General features: G+C 49.1%; 1 protein-coding gene across 4 annotated transcripts in view; it reads left to right on the forward strand.

Annotated features, from left to right (window-relative positions):
* The window catches only part of TOM1L2 (target of myb1 like 2 membrane trafficking protein), a 91,065-nt gene extending 69,689 nt beyond the window's left edge, over positions 1-21,376 (forward strand). For 2 of the 4 annotated variants that reach the window (XM_014575251.3, XM_006126606.4), the window contains exons 13-16: positions 3,173-3,238; positions 12,935-12,994; positions 14,734-14,770; positions 15,752-21,376. In XM_014575251.3, the coding sequence (XP_014430737.1) occupies positions 3,173-3,238; positions 12,935-12,994; positions 14,734-14,770; positions 15,752-15,900 (312 nt within the window). In that variant the 3' untranslated portion in view covers positions 15,901-21,376. The remainder of the gene's footprint in view (positions 1-3,172; positions 3,239-12,934; positions 12,995-14,733; positions 14,771-15,751) is intronic. The other 2 variants (XM_014575252.3, XM_014575254.3) reach the window with 2 other exon arrangements.

The raw sequence follows: 21,376 nt of genomic DNA on the forward strand, positions 1-21,376 counted from the left end.
GTCTGGCTTTTTGGGAGGCACTGTTGCAGGACTAAATATAGGTAATCTTCTGTGAATGCTGATTAATTCTTGTCTGTGAAAGTTGATAGAGGGGTTCAGAAGGACCACAATCTATGTGAAGTTACAACAAACTAGATAGTAATGACTGAGAGCGAGAGCTCACCCTTTAACTCCTTTGGACATCCCCATGTAGAGATGTGAGCTGAGTACAGACCAAGTGAAATTCCCAGATAATTATCTCGCCCCTTTTTACAAATATCTTTTTATAGCTCCCATGTCACTTTGTATTCTCATGGTTGTCAGTGTAAGTCTAATCAGGGAAGCCAACAGCCTTCAACGTGTGTGTGGCGGGGAGAGGGAGTGCTGGCTTTATATACTTGGAAAGGGCAGGGGCGGGGCTGGAACAGCCAGCCCTGAGCCCTACTCAGAGCATGTTGCATCACTCTCTCCCCTCCCCCAGCAGCGCTCAGCGCTGCCCAGAGCGCAGCGCTGCCCCCACCCAGCCCTTAGAGTTGCCTGGAGCACACAGCTCAGTGCTCCGGCAGAGATTTAAAGGGCCCAGGACTCCAGATGCCACAGCTGCTGCAATAGCCATGGTGGCAGCTGGGAGCCACGGATCCCTTTGAATCACTGGGTCCTGGGGAAACTGCCCGTTGTCACCCCTCCCCCATTGGTAAGCCTGAGTCTCATTATGGCTGAAGGCGTTCAAAGCTTCCAGACTAGCCTGGGCTCTGTGTTGGCCACTAGGAGCGTGGAAGAGTCAATGCAGTCTTCATAGTATCTTAGAGCTGAAAGAGACCTCAGGAGTCATCAAGTCCAGCCCCTGCCCAAGGCAGGACCAACCCCACCTAAATCATCCCACCCAAGGTGTTGCCAAGCTGGGACTTAAAAGCTTCTAGGGATGGAGATTCTGCCACCTCCTTAGGTAACCCCTTCCAGTGCTTCCCCACCCTCCTAGGGAAATAGTTTTTCTTACTATCCAGCCTAGACCTCCCCCTCTGCAACTTGAGACCATTGCTCCTTGTTCTGCCATCCACCACTACTGTGAACAGCCTCTCTCCATCCTCTTTGGAACCTCCCTTCCGGAAGTTGAAGGCTGCCATCAAATCCTCCCTCACTCTTCTCTTCCACAGACTAAATAAGCCTTAATCCCTCAGCCTCTCCTCATAAGTTGCAGATCCTTCTCCATCTGCTGAGTAGCATTTTCCCCATCCCATGCTGATCCCCTCTCCATGCTCTCTCATGACAGCAGCTTGCACTATATTCTGAGGCACTTCACTCGGAGACAGCGAGAAACAGGAATGAATTGTTGGGGGTGACTCAGGCCAGCTGTGCCTTGCTGCTGCTTAGACTGCTGAGAGCAGAATCTTTAATCCCTTCTTTGTTGCTAGCTAACGTTGGAATAACCAGTGTTGAGTGCTGAGGTGACGCATTAGGCCCTTGGCAATGGGGGCTCTACTACTCCACGGATGGCCAAGGAGTTTGTATCCTTATTCATTAGCGGTCTTGTTATTTTATACCTGTGTCAGGCACAGCTTCCACCTGTCACTCGCACCAGCAAAGCTGTTACTTTGCCTGACGCGTTGTCAGTTCAAAGGACCAAATCTAAACTAATCTGACTGGTCAAAGTATTGGAAAGCAGTCGCTCTCCTGGACTACTGAACTTTGGACTGTGGGTTGTCGTTACAGCTCAGATCTTCGCCCTCTTTTCAAAAGTCCCGATGACTACACCAGGTTGTCAAACTAGCCCATGTTATGGCTGGTTGATCAAGGGCCCTGCTTGTTGAGGAAGAAACGTAAACCCTGAATAGTTAGGCAGCAAAATACATTTTACAAATGCAGCGAGGCTGCTGAGGACTGCATCTCAGAGGAGATTTAAAAATGCTAATAACGTCTAAAAGTTACCCGCCCCTGTTGACAGCTGCTGCTTCTCCATAAACGAATGTGTGGTGTAATTAGGACAGAATGCTAACCGAAGGGTTTTTTTATTTATTTATAGAGCTTCCTGGGAGGGGCCAAAACCCATTCTTCTTACACTTCTCCTTTTAGCGAGGTTCTCTTGTGTTAAAATTCTTCTAATCAAACTGAAGTAGTGCAGAATAGTGAGAGATGCAGCCGTGTTAGTCTGGTCTAGCTGAAACAAAAGACAGAACTATGTAGCACTTCAAAGACTAACAAGATGGTTTATTAGGTGATGAGCTTTTGTGGGCCAGACCCACTGAGGAAGTGGGTCTGGCCCACAAAAGCTCATCACCTTATAAACCATCTTGTTAGTCTTTGAAGCGCTACATAGTTCTGTCTTTTGTTTGAAGTAGAGCAGTCATTCTCAAATGGAGGGCCATGGAGAGCTGGTTGGTCCGGGGCAATTGGCTAGCCTTGTTTCTAGCTGCAAAGTCACATTAAGACAGCTAAACCTATTTTATTTTTACCTGTCCATGTTGGAAATTGCTATAGCTGCCATCAAGATGTATCAGGATAGCACCTGGGAAGGCTGAAGCCCAGGAGATAATCTCTAATGTTATCCAGACTGTGGAGAAGTTCAGAAGATTCAGACAATTCCACCTCGGGATACATTCCCCAGCCCAAGTCCTGAAATGAGATGTTATGGTTTTGGTCCTCTTAAATAGTGAAGCCCTTAAAGCGATGCAGTTTGAAAGACTGCCAAAACATTTCATCCAGCTGGGATTATTTACTCTCCCCTTACCACCTTCTTTATGCCCCTCATAAGGCTGCCGTTGCCAAGCTGAGCCTGGCCAGTCTGTCTGGAAACGAAGAGAAATTGGAGGAGAAATAAATATTAGCTGTGAATTATTATAACCTTCAAAAAACAAGGGTTTTTCCAGAATCACTTAAATTTAGGGATTTCTGTGAGGTCTGACAGATTTCTGAGTCGTCTAGTCCACACCCTGACCTCTAAGAAAAACCAACGTCAGCCTCACTTAAACTGTTAGCTCTGTAACCTGTTCAAAGGAAGCCAAGGGTACCGAAGTCCTGTTTCTGATGTACAGGTAGCAGAGAAGGGTGACAGAACCCGGGGGGTGGGGCCTTAAGTGTGTATTATCAGAAAGGACTCTATGCACAGTGTATGCCTCTATTTTACTGATGTTGTATTATTACTTTATCGTGGGTTTTGCGATGGTTTTCTTTATGGGCATTTCTGTTCTCAACACAGAGGAGAGGTAAAGGTGGGAACTCAGACATGGAGCCCATAGACAAGTGGCTAATTACACAAGGAATGGTGAGAATTTCACCAGTAAAATGAACCCTCTTGCCCACTCCCGTTCCTCATGTAGAATAACCATCCTGTGTTTACCTCTCACCCAACCTACTGAACTACCACAAATCAGACAGTACAAGGATTTTATCCCCTACCTGCATAATTGTCTGGGGGAAGTTTAATATCCTGAGGGGGGTGTCTGCCAAAATTCAGTTTTTATGTTGCCCAGAGACCTACAGCCCAGTAAGTGTCGTCTTGGCATCAGTTGTAGGAGTTTCTACTGTCCATATTCACCTCCAAAACAGGGCTGGGGATGCTGTTAGTTCCTTTTACTGTCTCGATTTATACATGCAGTATCCACTTTTCAAGCATAAACACAAGCTCCATGTATTTTAATTTAGGGGTGGGTCATTTTCGAGGCTCCTTTTCAACTCCTTCAATAGCAACCTGCTCCTGTGGCACTTAACTCTAAGGTGAGCTCAGCACATGAAGTTTGCAGGATCAAACCTAATTGGATTGAGTAATCTAGGAGAAGGGTCCTTCTCTTTTTTTGATTACAAGGCGTTCCCGCTATACGTCGCCCCAGTATACATCAGTTCCGCACTAGCGTAGTTGACACTTGTAGGAACTGATGCATTATAAGTCCTCCCATTCCCCACTCTTACATTGCACAAAAAAAACCAACAATTTGCACAAATGGAAGTCAGATGTGGGGAAAAAAAATTCCCCACTTGATGTCGTTTCGCTATACATCCACTATTTTTGGAACGTATCTTGGCTGTATAGCGGGAACACCCTGTATTCTAAAACAGGAGAATCTGAGTCTAACTGGATTGATGCATTGCATTTGTACTGGCAGATGTCCCATTAAGGAATATTTCCTGCATGAAGGCTTTCAGGATTGGTCTTTATTGGGAGGACCTAATGCTGTGTTTCCAACTCTGGCAGTTTGATCGTGAACTTCATGATAGTGGTGTTTTACTTTAAGCATCAGGCCCTGGAGACAGCTGAGTACATGAGACTCTCTGCACTCGTGGAAATAATCGTTCTGTGCCCTGATCCTTGTGATGAAAAGTTGAAAGTGTGACCTGAGGGCACCCTAAAGGCTCAGAAACCAGGTGGAAATAAGAGAACCCAATCATTATTGTTTAAGTAACCCGATTTTTAACCAGTCTTGAGGGGTGGAGTGATCCTGACTCATTTTTTTTAATGTTTGAGGTTGCAATACAGTTGTGACCTGTTTTAAAGTGTAAGCACACATGCATCCTTAGGAGAGGGTAAAGTCCTGAGTTGCCTGACATAGAACTTAAAGCAGGTTTGTAGGGGTGTGTTCTGCTTTGATTTTTTTTTTTTTTAGATTTTTTTTTTGTTTTAAAGCATGCTGAGATTTTTTTACTATTAAATTTTAGAGTGGAGTCTATTGAAAGAGTTTACAGGGGCTGGGCATCCAGTTCCTACTAAATATGGGGCACACAGCTCCTGGAGGGACCTTTGAAGATCCCAATCTAAAGGGGACACGTTGGAGGGGGGGAAAGGTCCAGAAAGCAAATGTCATGAAAACACGTCAATTAAATCTGTGCTGTCCAACCAGTTCTGAAGCAGTAGCCACTATAGTGGCTACTGTTGTAGTGAACTAGCCACACTCAACCAGCCAAATAGCCACATTGTTCAAGCCAACTAGTCCCACTCAATTGGCCAAGTAGCCACATGTGGCTAGTGGCTAGCGTGTTGGACGCTACAGAATTAAATGAAACTGATGCAAAATCAAAAAGTATAACACAACGCAGGTTTTGAAGCGAGGTGTGTGAAACTGCACATCACCTAAGACAAGCCTACCAGTGCTCCGTGGAGACAGAGCAACCGGGAATTTGGGCGTATACGTAGCCAGTCAGGTGCTTGATTTGGTCTCACGTGTCTGAGTGCTGGGTTCTGTGCTTGTCGGGGGGCCCACTGTGTGCCAGTTGTAGGCACCTAACTTTGAAATAGAACTCTGGCTGCCAGCATTTGTCAGACCCACAATTGCCAAGATAAACTTGAAAGAGCCATAAAAGGAATGGCACCAGCTTCTCCTCTGCTGTGCTTAGATGCAGTTTAGATGTGAGCTTGTCTGTGGAGCTGTAGCAGCCACAGATGATCTAGACCATTTTGTTGAGGCTCATCCATTATGAATAATCCCGGGATTGAGTTAGTTCCTCTTGTTTGCTTTTCCACTGTTTACAAGGGCAGGGAAGCATGAAATTGGCACTCCTGCTGGTCACCCCACTCAGGCCACTGCCTTATTAAAAACCCAAACACAATCTCTGCTTATTGGCTTGTGGTTATCTGGCCTGGAAAAAAGGATACTGCAGCAATCATGGAGGGATACAGATTTTGGAGGGGATCTGGCTGCCCTAGTGTTAACTAGGCGCCAGTTTCTGTCCTCACAAGGTGCTCACCCTTGTTTGTATTTTACCCCTAAAATAAAACTGGACTAATCATTAACTCCGTTTCTCTCAACTGGCTCTAGTTCTTAACCATATTTATTAATCCCACTTCGTAGTATTTACCGTATATATAGCATCCTCGTCCCGAACTACTGTGTGTTCAACTTCATTGGTAACTTTTTGTGCTATTGAGATATGGAAAAGAGGAATGATATTGACGCACCCCTCAACTGCGCCTGTGCAAGGCTGGGAATGTTACAGGAGAGGGGTTTTGCCTTGTTAAAAAGGTACCGGAGCACCATTTACATTTGTCCTCTGAACCAGAACTTTTCAGTGTTCCCTATAAGTCGTGTGCTTGTGTGGCCACTCAGGAGAGATTCAGATGTCACCCACCTGATTAGCAGCACACCCCCAGCTAGGACTTCTGTTTCTGCTGGTGGTGCACATTCACACACACCTCAGTGCACATAAAATGTATTCCACATGCAGATAGAGAAGATTAGAGGGAACTTGGCATGGAATTGCCTTCTTTCTGCATTGTGACAGCCTTAATTTAGTTCCTTCCTCTCTCTCTCTCTCCCATCATTTTTGTGCTATTTCCTTCCCCTCCCCTCGCTCCCTGCACCGCACCACACAGGCATACCTATGATAATCACTCTAGGACCCAGTGCATACTGTTCTAGCAAACTTGGCACTCTACAGTGCTAGCCCATCAGGGGCCCCCAAGCAGCAATATTTTGGGTAGGTCCCCACACACAACACATACCAATACATACAGGTCCACATCAAGCTGTTTGAGGCCCGAAGCAGGTGCTCAGTCTGCTTACACCTAGCACCAGCTCTGTTAAGTCAGGGAGACTGAAGGTAGGGCAGCGAGACTTCAGTGCAGGTCGTTCTAGTTTCTCTCTCCTAGATTTGCACAGCTGCCAAAGTGTAATGAAGATGTTGGTTTGTCTGTTTGCTACATGCTACCTGGCAGCATGCCAGCAGGGTGCCTGCTACATAAGTTGAAAGCTTACATCGCATAAGCCACCCACCTTGATTTAGAATTCAGAACCAATGTTGCCACCAGGCCCATAGGCAAACTGTTTCATCTTTTGGTGAATTCAGGTTTGTGTTTTATTCCCAACAATCTGTTCTCCCACAGTGTGTCCTAAAAGATGCTAAACTGGCAGGAGGAAAGGAAAGGTTCCTCTCAGTAATAAAGATACTTTGATAAAACACCTTTATTGTTGGATACTACAAAATTAGAATGCCACCAGGTCTGGCTTGGATAAAGGGAGACTTAGGTCTCAGTGTGACATGGAACAATTGAGAGGTACATTTTCTTCCCAGAGAGAAAACCCTTTTCCTCTGGAGTCTGTTCTGCTCTTCCTTGTGCCACAGACAAGCTAGAAAAACAAACTTTTAGTGGAAATAGCTTCAAACGTGCCCAGATGAATGCTGTTGGTCATAGTTTTGGGAGATCTTTTTCCCATAGTAACAGGATCCCTCTCCCCACCCTCAATATTCAAGCCAGTTGAGTCATTTCCTTCCAAAGACCATATTAAACTCCTGGTCTGTTGTTCCTCTTGTACTTTTCCAAGGATTTTGTCAACAAACAGGCTTATTTCCTGTACCCATGATGGCTCTAACTTCCTGGGCTTGCCCAGCCTATAAATGTCACATTTACATCATCTAAGACACAGCAGGCTGTGTTACTGAATCTATTGTATACAGGCAGTCCCCGGGTTACGTACAAGATAGGGACTGTAGGTTTGTTCTTAAGTTGAATCTGTATGTAAGTCGGAACTGGCGTCCAGATTCAGACACTGCTGAAACTGACCGCCAGTTCTGACTTACATACAGAATCAACTTAAGAACCCCAGGCGTCCCCAAGTCAGCTGCTGCTGAAACTGATCAGCAGCTGATTCCAGGAAGCCCGGGGCAGAGCAACTCTGCCTCGGGCTTCCTGTAGTCAGCGCTGGTCAGTTTCAGCAGAAGCTGACTTGGGGACGCCTGGGGCAGAGCAGCTGGGGTGCTGCTGGGTTGCTCCAGTAGCGCCGCTCCTGGGTGCTACTGGACCAACCTAGCAGCACCCCATCTGCTCTGCCCCAGGCGTCCTGATTCAGCCGCTGCTGAAACTGACCAGCAGCGGCTGAATCAGGACCTGGGGCAGAGCAGCTGGGGTGCTGCCGGGTTGGTCCAGTAGTGCCCAGAGCGGGCGCTGCAGGACCAATCGGCAGCGCCCCAGCTGCTCTGCCCCAGAGTCCAAAACAAAAGCCTGGTCTGCTGGGGGGGGGGGCACACTAGCTGCGCCCCCCCCTCCCCAGCAGACCAGGGACACGGGGAGCAGAGCTTCTGAGGCTTTGCTCTGGCAAAGCCTCAGAGGCGCGGGACCCCCCCGCGGCTGCGGCTTCAGTCCGGGAGCCTGTGGTCTGCTGGGGACGGTCCCCAGCAGACCACAGGCACCCAGACTGAAGCGGCAGCAGCGGCGGTTCCCCGCGCCTCTGAGGCTTTGCTCTGGCAAAGCCTCAGAAGCGCGGGAACCCGCCCGGTGCCCCTGGTCTGCTGGAGACGGTCTCCAGCAGACCAGGGGCACCGGAGCAGCTTACGAACGGGGCTCTCTCGCCCCGACTTCCGGGGCGAGAAAGCCCCGTTCGTAAGTGTGGATCCGACGTAAGTCGGATCCGCGTAAGTCGGGGACTGCCTGTACTAGCCAATTAGCCCGTCATAAGATGGGATTTTCAGGTCTTCTTTCCTGAGCGCGCACTCTCTCTCTCTCTCTCTCTCTCCTACTGCCTCCCCCCCTTATCTCTCCTCCGCCTCCTGCTTCTCTCTGTCTATTTCTGTCTCTTTTCCCCCTCCTGCCTCTCACTTTCCCTTTCTCTTCTCCTCCTCCTCCTGCCTCTCTCTCCCCTGTGTCTGTCCCTGCCCCCTTTCCCTTCCCCTTCTCTCCCGCCATGGCACTTGGCTGAGTGCTACCTGCTCAGCTGGGTTGCCACGAGGGAGAGGGGCGGGGCCGTGTACGTCACCGCCCTCCCTTCCCCTCCCACTCCGGGGGAGCCCAAACAGCCCCTTGCGCTGCTGGCTCCCCTGGCGGCCCAGCTGAGGGGCACAGCGGGAGGGGAAGGGGGCGGTGACATACATAGCCCCACCCCCTGGCTGTGTACGTCACCGCCCCGCCCTCTTCCCCTCCCCTCCGTGGCTCGGCTGACTGTTGTGCGCTCAGCCGGGCTGCCACGGGGGAGGAGGGGTGGGGTGGTCACGTACACAGCGGGGGGGCGGGGCTGTCTACATCACCGCCCCGCCCCCCCCCCCCCCCGCAGCGGCCCAGCTGAGGGGTGCCCTACTCAGTGCCACGGTGGGAGGAGGAATGGGGGGCCATGTACATCACCGCCTCGCCCCCGTTCCTGTCCCACCAGGGCACAGCGCCAGCGCCACTCAGCTGGGCCGCGGTCGGGAAGCAAGCTGCGGCAAGCGACTGTTTGGGGTCCGGCTGCGGCCAGGTCTGCTTCCCGCCCCCCTCCTCCCGTCCAGCCCCACGGCCCCCGATCACCCCCAGCTCTGCTTCCTGCCCCCTCTTCCTGCCCCCCGGCCCCCCCAGATACCCTCCGCCCCCCCTCCTGCCAGGGCTGCTTCCCTCCCCACTTCCTCCGGGCCCCCCATCCTCCCCTCCAGCCCCACAGCCCCCAATCACCCCCAGCTGTGCTTCCCGCCCCCTCTTCCTGCCGGCCAGCCCCCCGGCCCCCTGGACACCCCCGTCCTCTCCCCCCGCCAGGGCTGCTTCCCTCCCCGCTTCCTCCGGGCCCCCCCATCCTTCCCTCCAGCCCCCGATCTCCCCTAGCTCTGCTTTCCACCCCCTTCCAGCTTGCTCCGCCCCCCTTCCCCTCCCTCCGTGGCACGCTGCACCGCTCAGCTGGGCCCAGCTGAGCAGCAGCCGCTTGCTGCCCCGGGCCCAGCTGAGCGGCTCTCTCACTGAGCAGGGCAGCGCTCAGCTGGGCCCTGGCAGGGGAAGCTAGCAGCCCTTTGGGGTCCATGCTGCACCCCCCCCGGTCTGCTTTCTGCCCCCTCCTCCCGTCCAGCCCCACAGCTGCCAATCTCCCCCCCAGCTCTGCTTCCCACCCCCTCTTTCTACTGGCCAGCCCCACGGCCCCCTGGACACTCCCCGCCAGTGCTGTTTCCCTCCTCCCTTCCTCCGGGCCCCCCCATCCTCCCCTACAGCCCCACAGCCCCCGATTCTCCCCCCACAGCTCTGCTTCCCACCCCCCTTCTGGCCAGCCCTGCCTCCTTCCCCTCCCTGCATGGTGCCCCTTCCCTCCCCTCTGTGGTGCGCTGCGGCTCAGCTGAGCGGCGCTCCCACCAGCCCCAGCAGGGGAGCAAGCAGCAGCTAGCGGCCCTTTGGTCCCCCTCAGCTGGGCCCGGCGGGAGCACCACAGCACCCCACAGAGGGAGGGGAAGAGGGTGGGGCTGGGGCTGGCCGAAAGGGGGGTGGAAAGCAGAGCTGGGGGGAATCGGGGGCTGTGGGGGAGGATGGGGAGCCAGAGGAAGGGGGAGGGAAGCAGTGCTGGCGGTGGCAGGGATGTCCAGGGGACCGTGAGGCTGGCCGAACCTCCACGGAGGGAGGGGAAGGCGAAGGGGCGCTGACGTACGTGGCCGGGGGGGCGTGGCCGTGTACTTCAGCGTTGTAGATTCACAGACAATAGGCTACTATATATATGCTGACTTAAAACCTCCACTGCAGTATATGCAATAAAACACACAGTTACAAGCTGCAGACAATCAAGTAGCCAATTAAATAGGGTATATTTTACGTTAGCTGCATGAAGGCCATTGCAGCCTTCAAGAGACAATATTGAAGGGGGTGTCTGAAATAGACTGACATCACACATGCCTTAGAACTCTACAGCTGCCATAATATATTATATGAAGAATTTTTGATCACCAAACGAGGGAAGACATGAACATAGCAGCCAAGCAAGAATTGGTTTCAGTTGTATTAAATATTCAGAAAGGAATAGAATTACCTAAGCTAGTATAAAGCTATGGTCTAGCAATAAGATGAACCTTATCGGAAAGATATTCTAAGAACATTTAATGAGTTCACCTAGAGACTTAGTGTCATTTCATACCTGCTTCTTTTCCAGTGCGATCCTATTCAATAGAAACATAATTTGTGTTATTAACACCACAGGGCCTTTTTAAGGGTAGAATATTGGATGTTATCAGCACTAAGGAAAAGTTTTGGAAATATCTTTTGGTGGGACTTTATTGTTGATGAAACCACAAACAAAAACTACCTTCAAATAATGGTGTCTAATTTTAATTCCAAGTTTCCTTGCATTTTATTGAGTGAAAGTTCATTCTTTGTTCTCTTACCCCTGCTTTCTCACCTTTCGATTATCCAAATCGTCTCATTTATTTTGGAAAAACCCTACAAAATTGCAAAGAAATCCTTAGTTTTTTAAGTCTATTCTTAAAGTTACTTGAATGTTTTGATAGGCTAATTCCCATTTTCTGTTTGCATATAGACTTTGGGGGAAAATTGCAATCACTTTATAAAATAACACTCGTTTAAAACAAAACATAATAGGGGCCGCACAAATAGATGAGCGAGAGAGTTTTTGACGTGTTAACCTGCACAAATAAGTTGCATTGTCCAGAGCTGACCAGTTGGTTTAATAGCTTTGGAGATTACGGACTTCAGACACGAGCCCCAGCGTGAAATTATTCAGCCAGCAGCAATTTAAAAAACTATCTACAGAATCCAACCTCCTGTTCATGGCCCTTTTAGCCAGTTCACAGCAACTTGGAATCACTGCCTTCAAGGCATACATGCAAGATCCAATTTATCCTGGCAAGTTAAAAAGGGAGACTTGTCCTGTACAGAAATCTGGTCTGTTCCCTTCTAGACTGCAAGCATTCTGGTGGTGATCAGGATCTTCATATCATTGCTGCCAGTTACTGAGCAAACTGCATCTTGGCCGCCTCCTGGTTCTGTTGAGTGTACCCTGGCCTCTACCCTCTTGTCAAAAGCCATTGCCTGACTCTGGGTGGAATCCCGGGATTTTCCCACTCTCAGACTGGCATGGTGTACCAGATGTCTTACCATCATCCACTCCTGGTAAGACTACCCGCCCTAAGCCTCTTCCATGGAGCTTTGCTCTGTCAGCTTGTCTCTCTATCACAGCTTGCTGACCTCTCCCTGGACAGCCCCTGGCAACTCTCCCCCTTCTTTTCCTCAGGAGGTTCTAACTGTCTAGTATTCTTTTGAGCTTAGCCTCCCTCCCTGCCAAAACAGCCCTGTCACTTCAAAGCATGCCCTTGTCTCCAAGTGTGTGCACTGGGAGGATCCTTACCTAGGTCCATTGCTTTGCTTTCCTGTTTGCTCTTTCCATGGCTCCTGTGTTGTGTTAGATCAATACAGGCCTACGGGAACGTCTAAGAGCCCAGCGTGCCAGAACTTCCCTTTTCTAACCAATCCTGCCCAGACCCTAACCCAATGGTTACATCTAAGTTTCCATAATGTTATTACAGATCAGATCTGCGTCTGTAACTATTACAAAGTAGAAGATGGTTTTTATTATAACATTATTTGAATAAGTAGAAGAGAGCCATAAGCAATGGAGAGAGTCTCCTCTAGCGTATACATTTTCAAACTACCGTTAGCAAGGGTCTGCAGAGTCTTCTGTGGAAGAAACATTTCGGTATAATTAATTTGATTCCAAAGAGTTTATCCTAAATCTGATCATTTGGGGTTTCTTTCTCTCTGGAGGGACTGATCAGAGAGCATCTTAATTTGCCTTTGGGAAGACTGCAGGATTTAAGCCCCTTTGTCTAGGGTTAGTAAACATACAATAATTAATGTCTGTGAGGGGGAAAAAAGGGATGTTTGTGGTGGTTGGGGGGGAGGGGGTCTGAAGTTAGGTATTTCAAAATGTAATCCATATCCAATATTCTGTCCTCCAAAAGTATTACACGATCCACATTAGAGCCATCAGTCTGCATCGATGGCTTTAATATGTAATCAAAAAGTTCTCCATTGTATGCTCCTGTCCAGTCACATTCTCCATAACCTCGGTTTTGTTAGCTTCACTGTTCATAACTTACCTTTTTAAGCGTGGCTTTATTTGAATACTATTTGTATTTTGTTGCTTTTTCAGTGCATCATGCATCTTATTTTGTGAGGGGTTTTTTTTATTTTATTTTTATTTTTTTCCATTTTGTTTCTGGCATTTCCCATCGTTCTGTGGCCATGATTGTGGATGTATTTTGGTTTTGCCTGCCTTGCTGTATCTCTTGCCGCACTCCATAGATCCCCGTTGCACAGTCCTCTGTCATGGATGACATTGAGGAGTGGCTCAGTACCGACTTGGTGAGACTTTTTATATTTCGTTTTTCATGTAGGAAGTAGGACTTGTGCAGATGCATAACTTTGATGTAAGCTGTTGGGGCTGCTCTGTGGTTACCTATGCAGGGAGGGAATGACACCTTATAAATTGGGGGGGGTTCCCCCAGGGAAGGGAATAAATGAACTCATAGTTGCCGTTAGCAGTCACCTCATCCATTCTCAGTGTCACAGAGGTGATGGGATTGTCAGGAATTTGGACTTAAGGAACTCAACGAAGGAAAATACTTAAGCACATACTTAAGTCCACCTTTATTTAAGCACATGCTTAAGGCCTATTGAAGTCATTGGGGTTAAAGCACATGGTTAATTGTAAGTCTGTATTTCAAGTGCAATGCTGAATAGCTGGAGTGCTGAAATGGGATCTAGGGTCTTTAACTTTAAAGAGTAAACCTTACCTGTCTCCATTTAAATTGGTTTGATAGCAGTGGCACACTTTTAAATGTCTGGTCTCTGTCCCTGCATCCCTCTTCTTTTGGCTGATGTCTTGTTAGAATCTTGAAACTTTGTGGGGAGAAGGAGGGAGTGGGAGGCAGATTCTCTGCTGATTTTTGCTTTTCCCTATTTTGTCAAATGTTTAGTTTGCCCCCTTGTTCTCCAATTCAAGGGAGTACAAGCTTACATGAGTAGTTCCACTTCAAGGAAGTAACATCAGTACAGCTCAGTTGATTGTCACGGTAGAGCAAGCTATACAAAAGTTAAACATGAAGCTCTAACTGCTGTGTTCATTCAAAAACTTCTGTACAATGGAATGATGCTTACACCTTACATGAGGCTTCATTTTCAAAGTGTTAGTTTTCACAAAGCCCTGGTAAGGCAGGTGACGGTCCCATTTTACAGATGAGGAAAGCAAGGCAGAGAAGTAACTCCTCCCTTTCAAAGGTGACTGGATTTGGGGAAGTCAAGCTACTTGAAAGCATCCGTTTTTTTATGCGATAATTATTTGAAAATTGTGCCATCTAGTTGGGATTTAATACAACTTCCTTATTTAATAATTGTGAATTCTCAAATCCTGATGAAACACATGCTAGACATCTAAATATAAAGTTGTACTAAACTTGTGTGATGTTAGCCTCTGCTACTTCTCCTAGACAACACACTAGTTTCCATCCTTTTATATCAAGCTACCCATTTTATTCTTGTCTACAGTCACAGTGTCATAAGCTTTACACTCGGCTTTTTTTCCAGTCATAAATTCTAAATTCTAAATTAACCGTCCATTGTATTCGGGAAAAATATTGTCCCTAAACATTTCATCGGAGTCTCTTCCTCATCTGATGCACTGTTAACGAAAGTCACAACCTTGATGTCCTAAAGGAATTATGAACAGATGAGATGGCATTTCCTGTAGCTATCCAGTTTTGTATTGGGTTATGGCTTCTCTTGCTAGGAAAAGTCCTGCTCTCTGGGAAGTGGAGAAAATGGAGACTGACTGACTTGCTCAGGTCTAATTGGGACTGCATGGATAGAGGACGGCACTATCATTTCGGCTATTTCTTTGGCTGCACAGAGGAATACTGGGTTTTTCTTCTGCGTCCTGACTTGAGCACTGTCTGACTCCTCTAGGTTGTCTTTCTCAAATAGTAGCCATGTTTAGATACAGGGCAGAGGCAGGGCATGATATGGGTTACTTGTAAGCATGCTTGGGGGTACTGGAAAAGAGGTACAGTATGTACGTTCATGCTTTTTCTTTGTTTCAACTGCAGAAAGGAGAAGAACTGGAGGAGGGTGTGACTAGTGAAGGTAAGCAAGGAAGCTCTGGCTTTCAGAGCTATCTCAGTCCAGTGCCTTAGACTGGAATATCTGTACTGATCTCTTCGGATACAATCACCCAGCAGAGATCCTCTTCCACTCCACCGAACTCTTGGTAGCTGACAGTCCACCGCACACGATGTGCTCTGTGCGCTTTCCTTAGCCGTGTGAGAGAGCAAAACCCAATTCAGTGATTCTAGACACCCTCCGAATGGTGTGGGAGCTTAGATAATACAGACAGGGGTGACCCACGCTGGGTACTTCAGGTACAAACCAGTGGAGTGTGGGAAATGGTCATTATCTCCTCCTCCTCCCAGCCACAAGAATAGCACCTGATAGTATTTCTCCCTATGTTTGGGATCAGACCCTTGACTGGCATGTGAGTGTTGATCCACTCTGCTGACTAAACAGTGTTACCGTGATGCTGCTTTCTACGGCCGGCCGTACCCTCGTGAGGGTGCTGTATTTGTGCAGGTGGCTTGTGTGTATGACAGGCTGGCCCAGGTGGACTGGCAGCAAGGACAGAGTTCTCAGGCTTGTGACCCCATGTTACCAGCATTCCCTGTCCCATTTAGCCAGGAGGCGGTGGCTCCAAGCCTTTTGCTTTTGTCAGCTGTTCTGAGCTATCTCAGGTTGTCCATTGCCATCAGAAAGCTGCACTTGGGGCCTGTGTGCTAGTTCTGGTAGTGGATTCTCTGGTATGGCTCCTGTGCTCATGTACTCTGTTGGCAAGCAGAACACAGGGGGCATAAGATTTGGATGGCCCTTGGAGTCAGCTCATGTCCCTTGTGGTGATCCCTCTGGATCAAGGATGGAACACGCTGGGGAAGCGTGAGGAAGCTTTCGGTAACACTGCCCATGCTCTGCCTGTCCTGTGCGTCCCCAGAGAACAGCATGTGGCTAGATTCACGCCAAAGACAATCACTGGTCCAACCCTAACTCTGATTCTTCTCAATGGTTTTTGCCTTGCAGAGTTTGACAAATTTTTGGAAGAACGAGCCAAAGCTGCTGAGATGGTCCCAAATTTACCTTCTCCGCCGCTGGAGGCTCCCACTCCTCCTGCGAATCCTTCAGGCAGGAAGAAGCAGGAGCACTCGGAGGATGCTCTCTTCGCACTGTAAAGATCACACCGGACTCCCTTCCCTGGGCTCTGCAGAAGAATGTCGCTGTACAGTCACATTGTCCTCTCAGTTTTTGGCAAACCATGACCCCTTTGGCCTCCTGGTTTCATCAATTGCTTCTCTTGCTTATCTCTAATCCCCCCTCTGCCCAAACTGGCTTTTGTATTGAAGGCCAGCTCTCCTCCTGCCAGACCACAGTTCTCCAGCACTAGCTTAACCTCCCCCCTTCCCATCCAAGCTGCATAAGGACAACTCTTAATGCCGAACCCCCCCTTTAAAATGCATGAGTATTTCTTTACCTTGTTGATATGAAAGTGTAGCGAGAGAGCAGACTTGCCTTAGACTTACATAGGGACCACCCCCTTCTGTGGGTTAGACGCTTCCAAATAGGCCGGCCTGAGTATCAATCTGCATGTAATGGACTGAAACCGAATGGAAATGTATTTTCATGTTACATACAAAACGTCAAGGTATCCGCTTCTAATAGGGTTAGACAGCGAAGAAGAACAGCTTTTCCCTTTCAACACGTGCTTTACAAATTAAAATCTGTCTCTGTCCCTGACCCCCTCCCAAACCTAGTACCACATGGCGGTTGCTTTTCTCCACTTGGTGATGCTTCCAGCGTGTTGTCTCATGGGTTTTTTCTTTTCTCTGAGTTGATCTAAGCTTATGCTGATTTGAAAGCAGTTTGTTAGTTTTGTCCAGCAGAGCCAGTCCTTATAACATGACTAAGAAAATACTGGGATAAATGGCTATTGTAACACTAGATGTCATAGGAAGTATTTCACTCATTGAGGGAGCTTTTTCCCCCGGTAGTATTTGGTCTAGAATGTGTGCCTTTGAAAGCCAGACTTCTCCCTAGCTTGAGACTATTTCTTCAATAACTAGCTCTGAGGCTAAGCAGGCTCTGCCTTCGTCTCCTCAACTGGTTTAAGAACACCTTGGCAAATGGGCGGGTGTCAAAGATGTAATGGGTGTGACTGGCTACGATGGAGGGGCCTGTTTGCTGAATGTCCCGTGTATACCCTGTAGCACTGGTGGGGTTAAATCCGAAATGTTGCGGGAGTTGTGTCATTAGAAAAAGGGGCCGGAGTTGTGATTGGTTCAGGACACTTCCTAGGTAAATGGATACCAGGGGAAAGGTTTTAACGGGCACTTTGGCTGTGTATATCAGAGATGCGGCTCTTTATTTTCCTGCTGGAAGGCTTGGGCTCAAACACTGTGGGTTATGAAATAGACATGGCACACCTTAGGCCACCTAGCGCTAAGAAGCGCCTGTCCCCCTGCCCATCCCGCTTTCTGCCTGGCTTGGGTTTTGTTCCCTTTGTTCTCCAGAGGAATAAGCTAACAATGCTGCTCCCCTTGAAGCTGTCATGAAGGATTCTTCAGTGGATGTCTGCCTCGGGGGGCCAGGGCAAACTGAGCTGGAGCGCAGGCAGCCCGCACGCCAGCATTTCCAGTATGGACTTGCTTCCCTCTCTCTCCCCCTCTCCTGCCCCCTTTACCTCTCCTGAACAGAGTCCTGGGTAGAAAGCCAGTGGAGCAAGATGGAACAATAGAGGTGGGAGCTCATACACTGCAGAGCTGAGTTACCAGAGTTGCTGTATCAGCGCAGCACCCGTGCACCTAGACGCTCTTTCTCCCAACTCACTAGTCTCACTAGTCACGAGAACTGCTTCGGTTTGACTCGGTGTGTCAGAAGCGCCCTGAGTGCTGCCAGGCGTGCACCGCTCACACCTGCTCTGCTCCATCCTCGGAACCACTCGGACAGCATATTTGCATTTAGCGAGAGCTGTTCTCCCCTGTGCCAACGCCCAGAACATCTGTCTGCGTTGGTTTGATCTGGTCTGTCTCCATTAGCCTGCAGCGGTTGGGCACGTCCAGTGTTGGCGAGGCAGCGATATCCACACGAAGCATTGTCAGTCCCCCAGCGGCCCACGTCTTTGAGAGACAGCAGTGAAGCAGAAGGGTCGGCGTTGATTCTTGAAACACATGTGGCTTGCCGCTAGGGGCAGACATTGGGACAGGACGGTGCATGACTTAGAACGTCAGTTATAGTGGGAAGGGCGGAGCTCCATCTCGGTCTGCATTCCTTGTCGCAGGACAGCCTGGCTGTGGTCAGTCCCGTCACCTGGGAGGCACATGGACCAGCCACTGCACCTCTGGCTAATTCCAACCCCCCACTTTCTCCAGCCTGCCAGATGTGGCTGCAGTCTACCAAGAAGCCAGTCAACCTCAGGTAGCGCCAAGTGACTCCAGGGCATTTGTTGCCTGTGCTAAGTGAATTCCTGGTGTCCATGTCTACAGGAAGCTCATGGGCATTCCTTGAGGTGCCTAATTTTTAAACTTGCCCGGGCAACACCCTGACCCTATAAATGGCTACATCAGGTGACTCGGCCAGATCCCAGATAGGCACGCTACTAAAGAAGGGAGATGTTCTCCAGTTTTTCTCAGCTCAGAAATCTGGCCTTTGTCTAGAACTTGAGTTTCCTGAGGAGGAAAGGGCCAATGGGACGGGATCACGGTGAAGCGTGGAGGTAAAATGTGGTGGCCTTGGATTCTGCCATTGGAGAGCATGGGTGGAGTCCTCCACAAGAGAGAGACCGCTCATCTGCCTGCTGCTGTCTCTCGCCTGCAGGGAAGGAAGGGGGTTACCCCCTCTTCTCTCAACCATGCTTCAGCATGAGCTGCTGCCTTGGAGAGAGAATAGGGCAAGCTCTTGTGGACCTGCTCTCTGACCGCCTGCAGCCTCTGATGGGGGAAACCATAAAATGGAGCCAGACAGATGATGCTGAGTGGGAATGTGCTGAATGTTGGAGAGAGGCGAAGGGCCTCTGAGCTGTGCTTCTAACCTCAGTCTCTATGGGTTCCTCTTTGCCATCTGGCATGATCAGGGAGTCCGACGTAATGCTGTTTTCAAATGGTAGCAAGGGCTGTTGGCTAAAATCCATTGGTGGAATGGGCTAGGCATTAGCTAGGGAAATATCCTACCTTGGGAGGAACGGGCACCCACGGTTGAGGAGACGATTGCGGATAGGGAGTAGCATTGACCTGTGCTCCTGTCCAGTTGTGCCTGCCGGTTGGCCCTTCAGTAGTAAGAACCACCAGTTCTCTCTTGCATATGCACCCCTCCGCTCGCACCACCGAAAGGAGCCCTGCTATCCGGGTAGGGCTGGTGCCTGACTCAGCGTGCTGGGCACCCGCAGAAATCAGCAAGAGCCGCGGGTGCTCAGAACATCTGAAAGTCGAGTCCGTGGCCTCCGTTGTAAATGTCGGAACTTCCCAGTGTCCTGCATCAGGATGTGCCAACTTCTCCGTTCTGCTCATTGTGATGTGCAAGAATGTGAGCCCTTCACTCCCAGTGAGGGAAGGACTGGCTTGTTCCATTTGTCATTGGAAGCTGAGTCCCCTCCATCGCTCTTCCTCCCCTTTATTGTAAACGCTTCTTCCACCCAGGTGAGGAGAGGTCTGACATCGCTCTGATATTCCCAGGTGAAGGGGGAGGACTGAGTCACAGTTCTCCCCACTTCCCAGGGCGCTACGGTGTCAGAAGAGCAGCATGGCTAAGCAGAAAGCCTTTCTCAGAGTTTAGAAGTCACAGCTATATATTGATGACACTAAATTAACGGGCTCCTTTGCCAGGCTAATGAGACTTTATTCTAGGTTCGAGTATTTATTTTGTCCAGACATGCTTTCCAACGTGTTTAACATAATCCGTTAACTTCGTGTGTGCTGAGATGTACAAAATGCATTTGTTTCTATTTAAAGATATCTCTTTGGGGGTTTTGTTTTAAATGTTGCGTGTAGATTCCAGGTGCATCTTTGGCAGGCGTAATTGTTAACAATGTGCTGTACAGACTTTTAGGGTATTTAGCATGTGTGCAAGATTCAGAGGAGAAAAAGAGCTCGTTCAAACTTAGCATGGTCTCTCTTAAAGGGAAGAGTATTTGTATGCTAAGCGGCCCAAGCTGGGCCATCATGTAGCCTCCCATGTCCCTTTTTCCTGCCAAATTTAATAACCCCATCCCGCAAATTACATTGACCCAGTCGGCTCAGGTGTCAGCAGTTCAGGTTTGTTTTTACCCTTCTCGGCAGAGGGAGTTCTTAAGGAACGAAGCTAGCTGCTTCCACCTTAAATGGAGGACTTCACCCGGTCAGACGCGGGGACAAGGCTTGGTTTCCTCCAGGGGAGGAGGAGGAGATCTAGACTGAGACTTCCAAAGGCACGGAGGAAGTTAATTGCCCAGCACCTGTTGGATTTTAATGGGAGTTGGGCGCCTCCTTGACTCTCTGGAAACCTCAGCCAATGTGACCTGTATCTGCTGCTTCCCATTCGCCACTCTCCTGTTTCCACCAGTGAGGATGGCACAGGTGGTGGTGGAAGAGGAGAGCAAATCTGCTCTAATGTACCAGTTTATGTCCTTTTAGGGCCTTGTAAATTCCAGGGCCTCCTATGGTGTTGGGATGCTGTGGGGCATGGTTATGCCAGTTGGCTCCATCCCTGGGCTGGGCTGATTGAGCTTGGTTGGTCGGTGTCTGGTTACCTCCTCAGTACCAACCCCGAGGCTTGCAGAGGCTGCCTTGGGTGTTGGGAAGGGGGCAAAACTCAGGACAGTTTTTCATGGAGATAATGGAGCAGCAATCGGTGGGTAAATCCTATTCTTGCGGGGAACCCTTTGGTTGCCATAGGCATTCTGTTGGCATCTTCCCGCTGCCTTTGTCTGACTGGCCCAGTAGTCAAATGGTGGCAGAAACCCCCTCTTGCATGCCCTTAAGAGCACTCAGGTGCTGCTACCATTCACTTAATAACCCTCTCCCGTCCCCCTCTTTCTGACCCCTGTGGGACCAGTTTGCCCCAGTTTGTCCCTTCGACATGGGACTTTCAAACCTCGCAGTGCCCATTCCTGCCTCGTGCGAGCAGCAGCAGCAATCTCCCCATCCATCTGGGCGGAGGGCAAGGTTCCATTGGACTGCAAGCTGGCTTTGGTCCCAACTGATGATTTACCCATCCATTGCTCCTTCCTGCTGTCTCCACCGTGTCCATGGCAAGCGTATGCCAAGCGCGCCACCCTGCTCTGTGTTTTTAGGAGTGTGAGCTCTTCCTCCTTCTGTAATGTTACGAGCTACCATTAACACTACAAATGTAACCTGTGTATCAGCGTCTCTCTGTATATTGAAGCTGTAGGCTTTCCAGATAAAAGTGGATAATATTTATTTACTGGAGATATTGGGTATTTTTTTGTTTGGGGGAGGAGGTAGGGGAAAGGGGACTTAACTGTTTAAAAATATTGACTATGTAAAAACAGAAGAAACACACTAAATAAATGTGTTGCCGTCTTTATGTAGAAAGCCAATGTGTTTATGTAAGAATGATACAAGTGTATTAATCTACCATCCGTTAACTTACAGAAATCATCTCTAGTTTGGCTCTTGCATGTGCAATACTCCAATAAAAGCACTACCAGTGTGAACTGTA

This window comes from Pelodiscus sinensis, chromosome 16 (assembly GCF_049634645.1).
Source record: "Pelodiscus sinensis isolate JC-2024 chromosome 16, ASM4963464v1, whole genome shotgun sequence".
Classification (NCBI taxonomy): Eukaryota; Metazoa; Chordata; order Testudines; family Trionychidae; genus Pelodiscus; species Pelodiscus sinensis.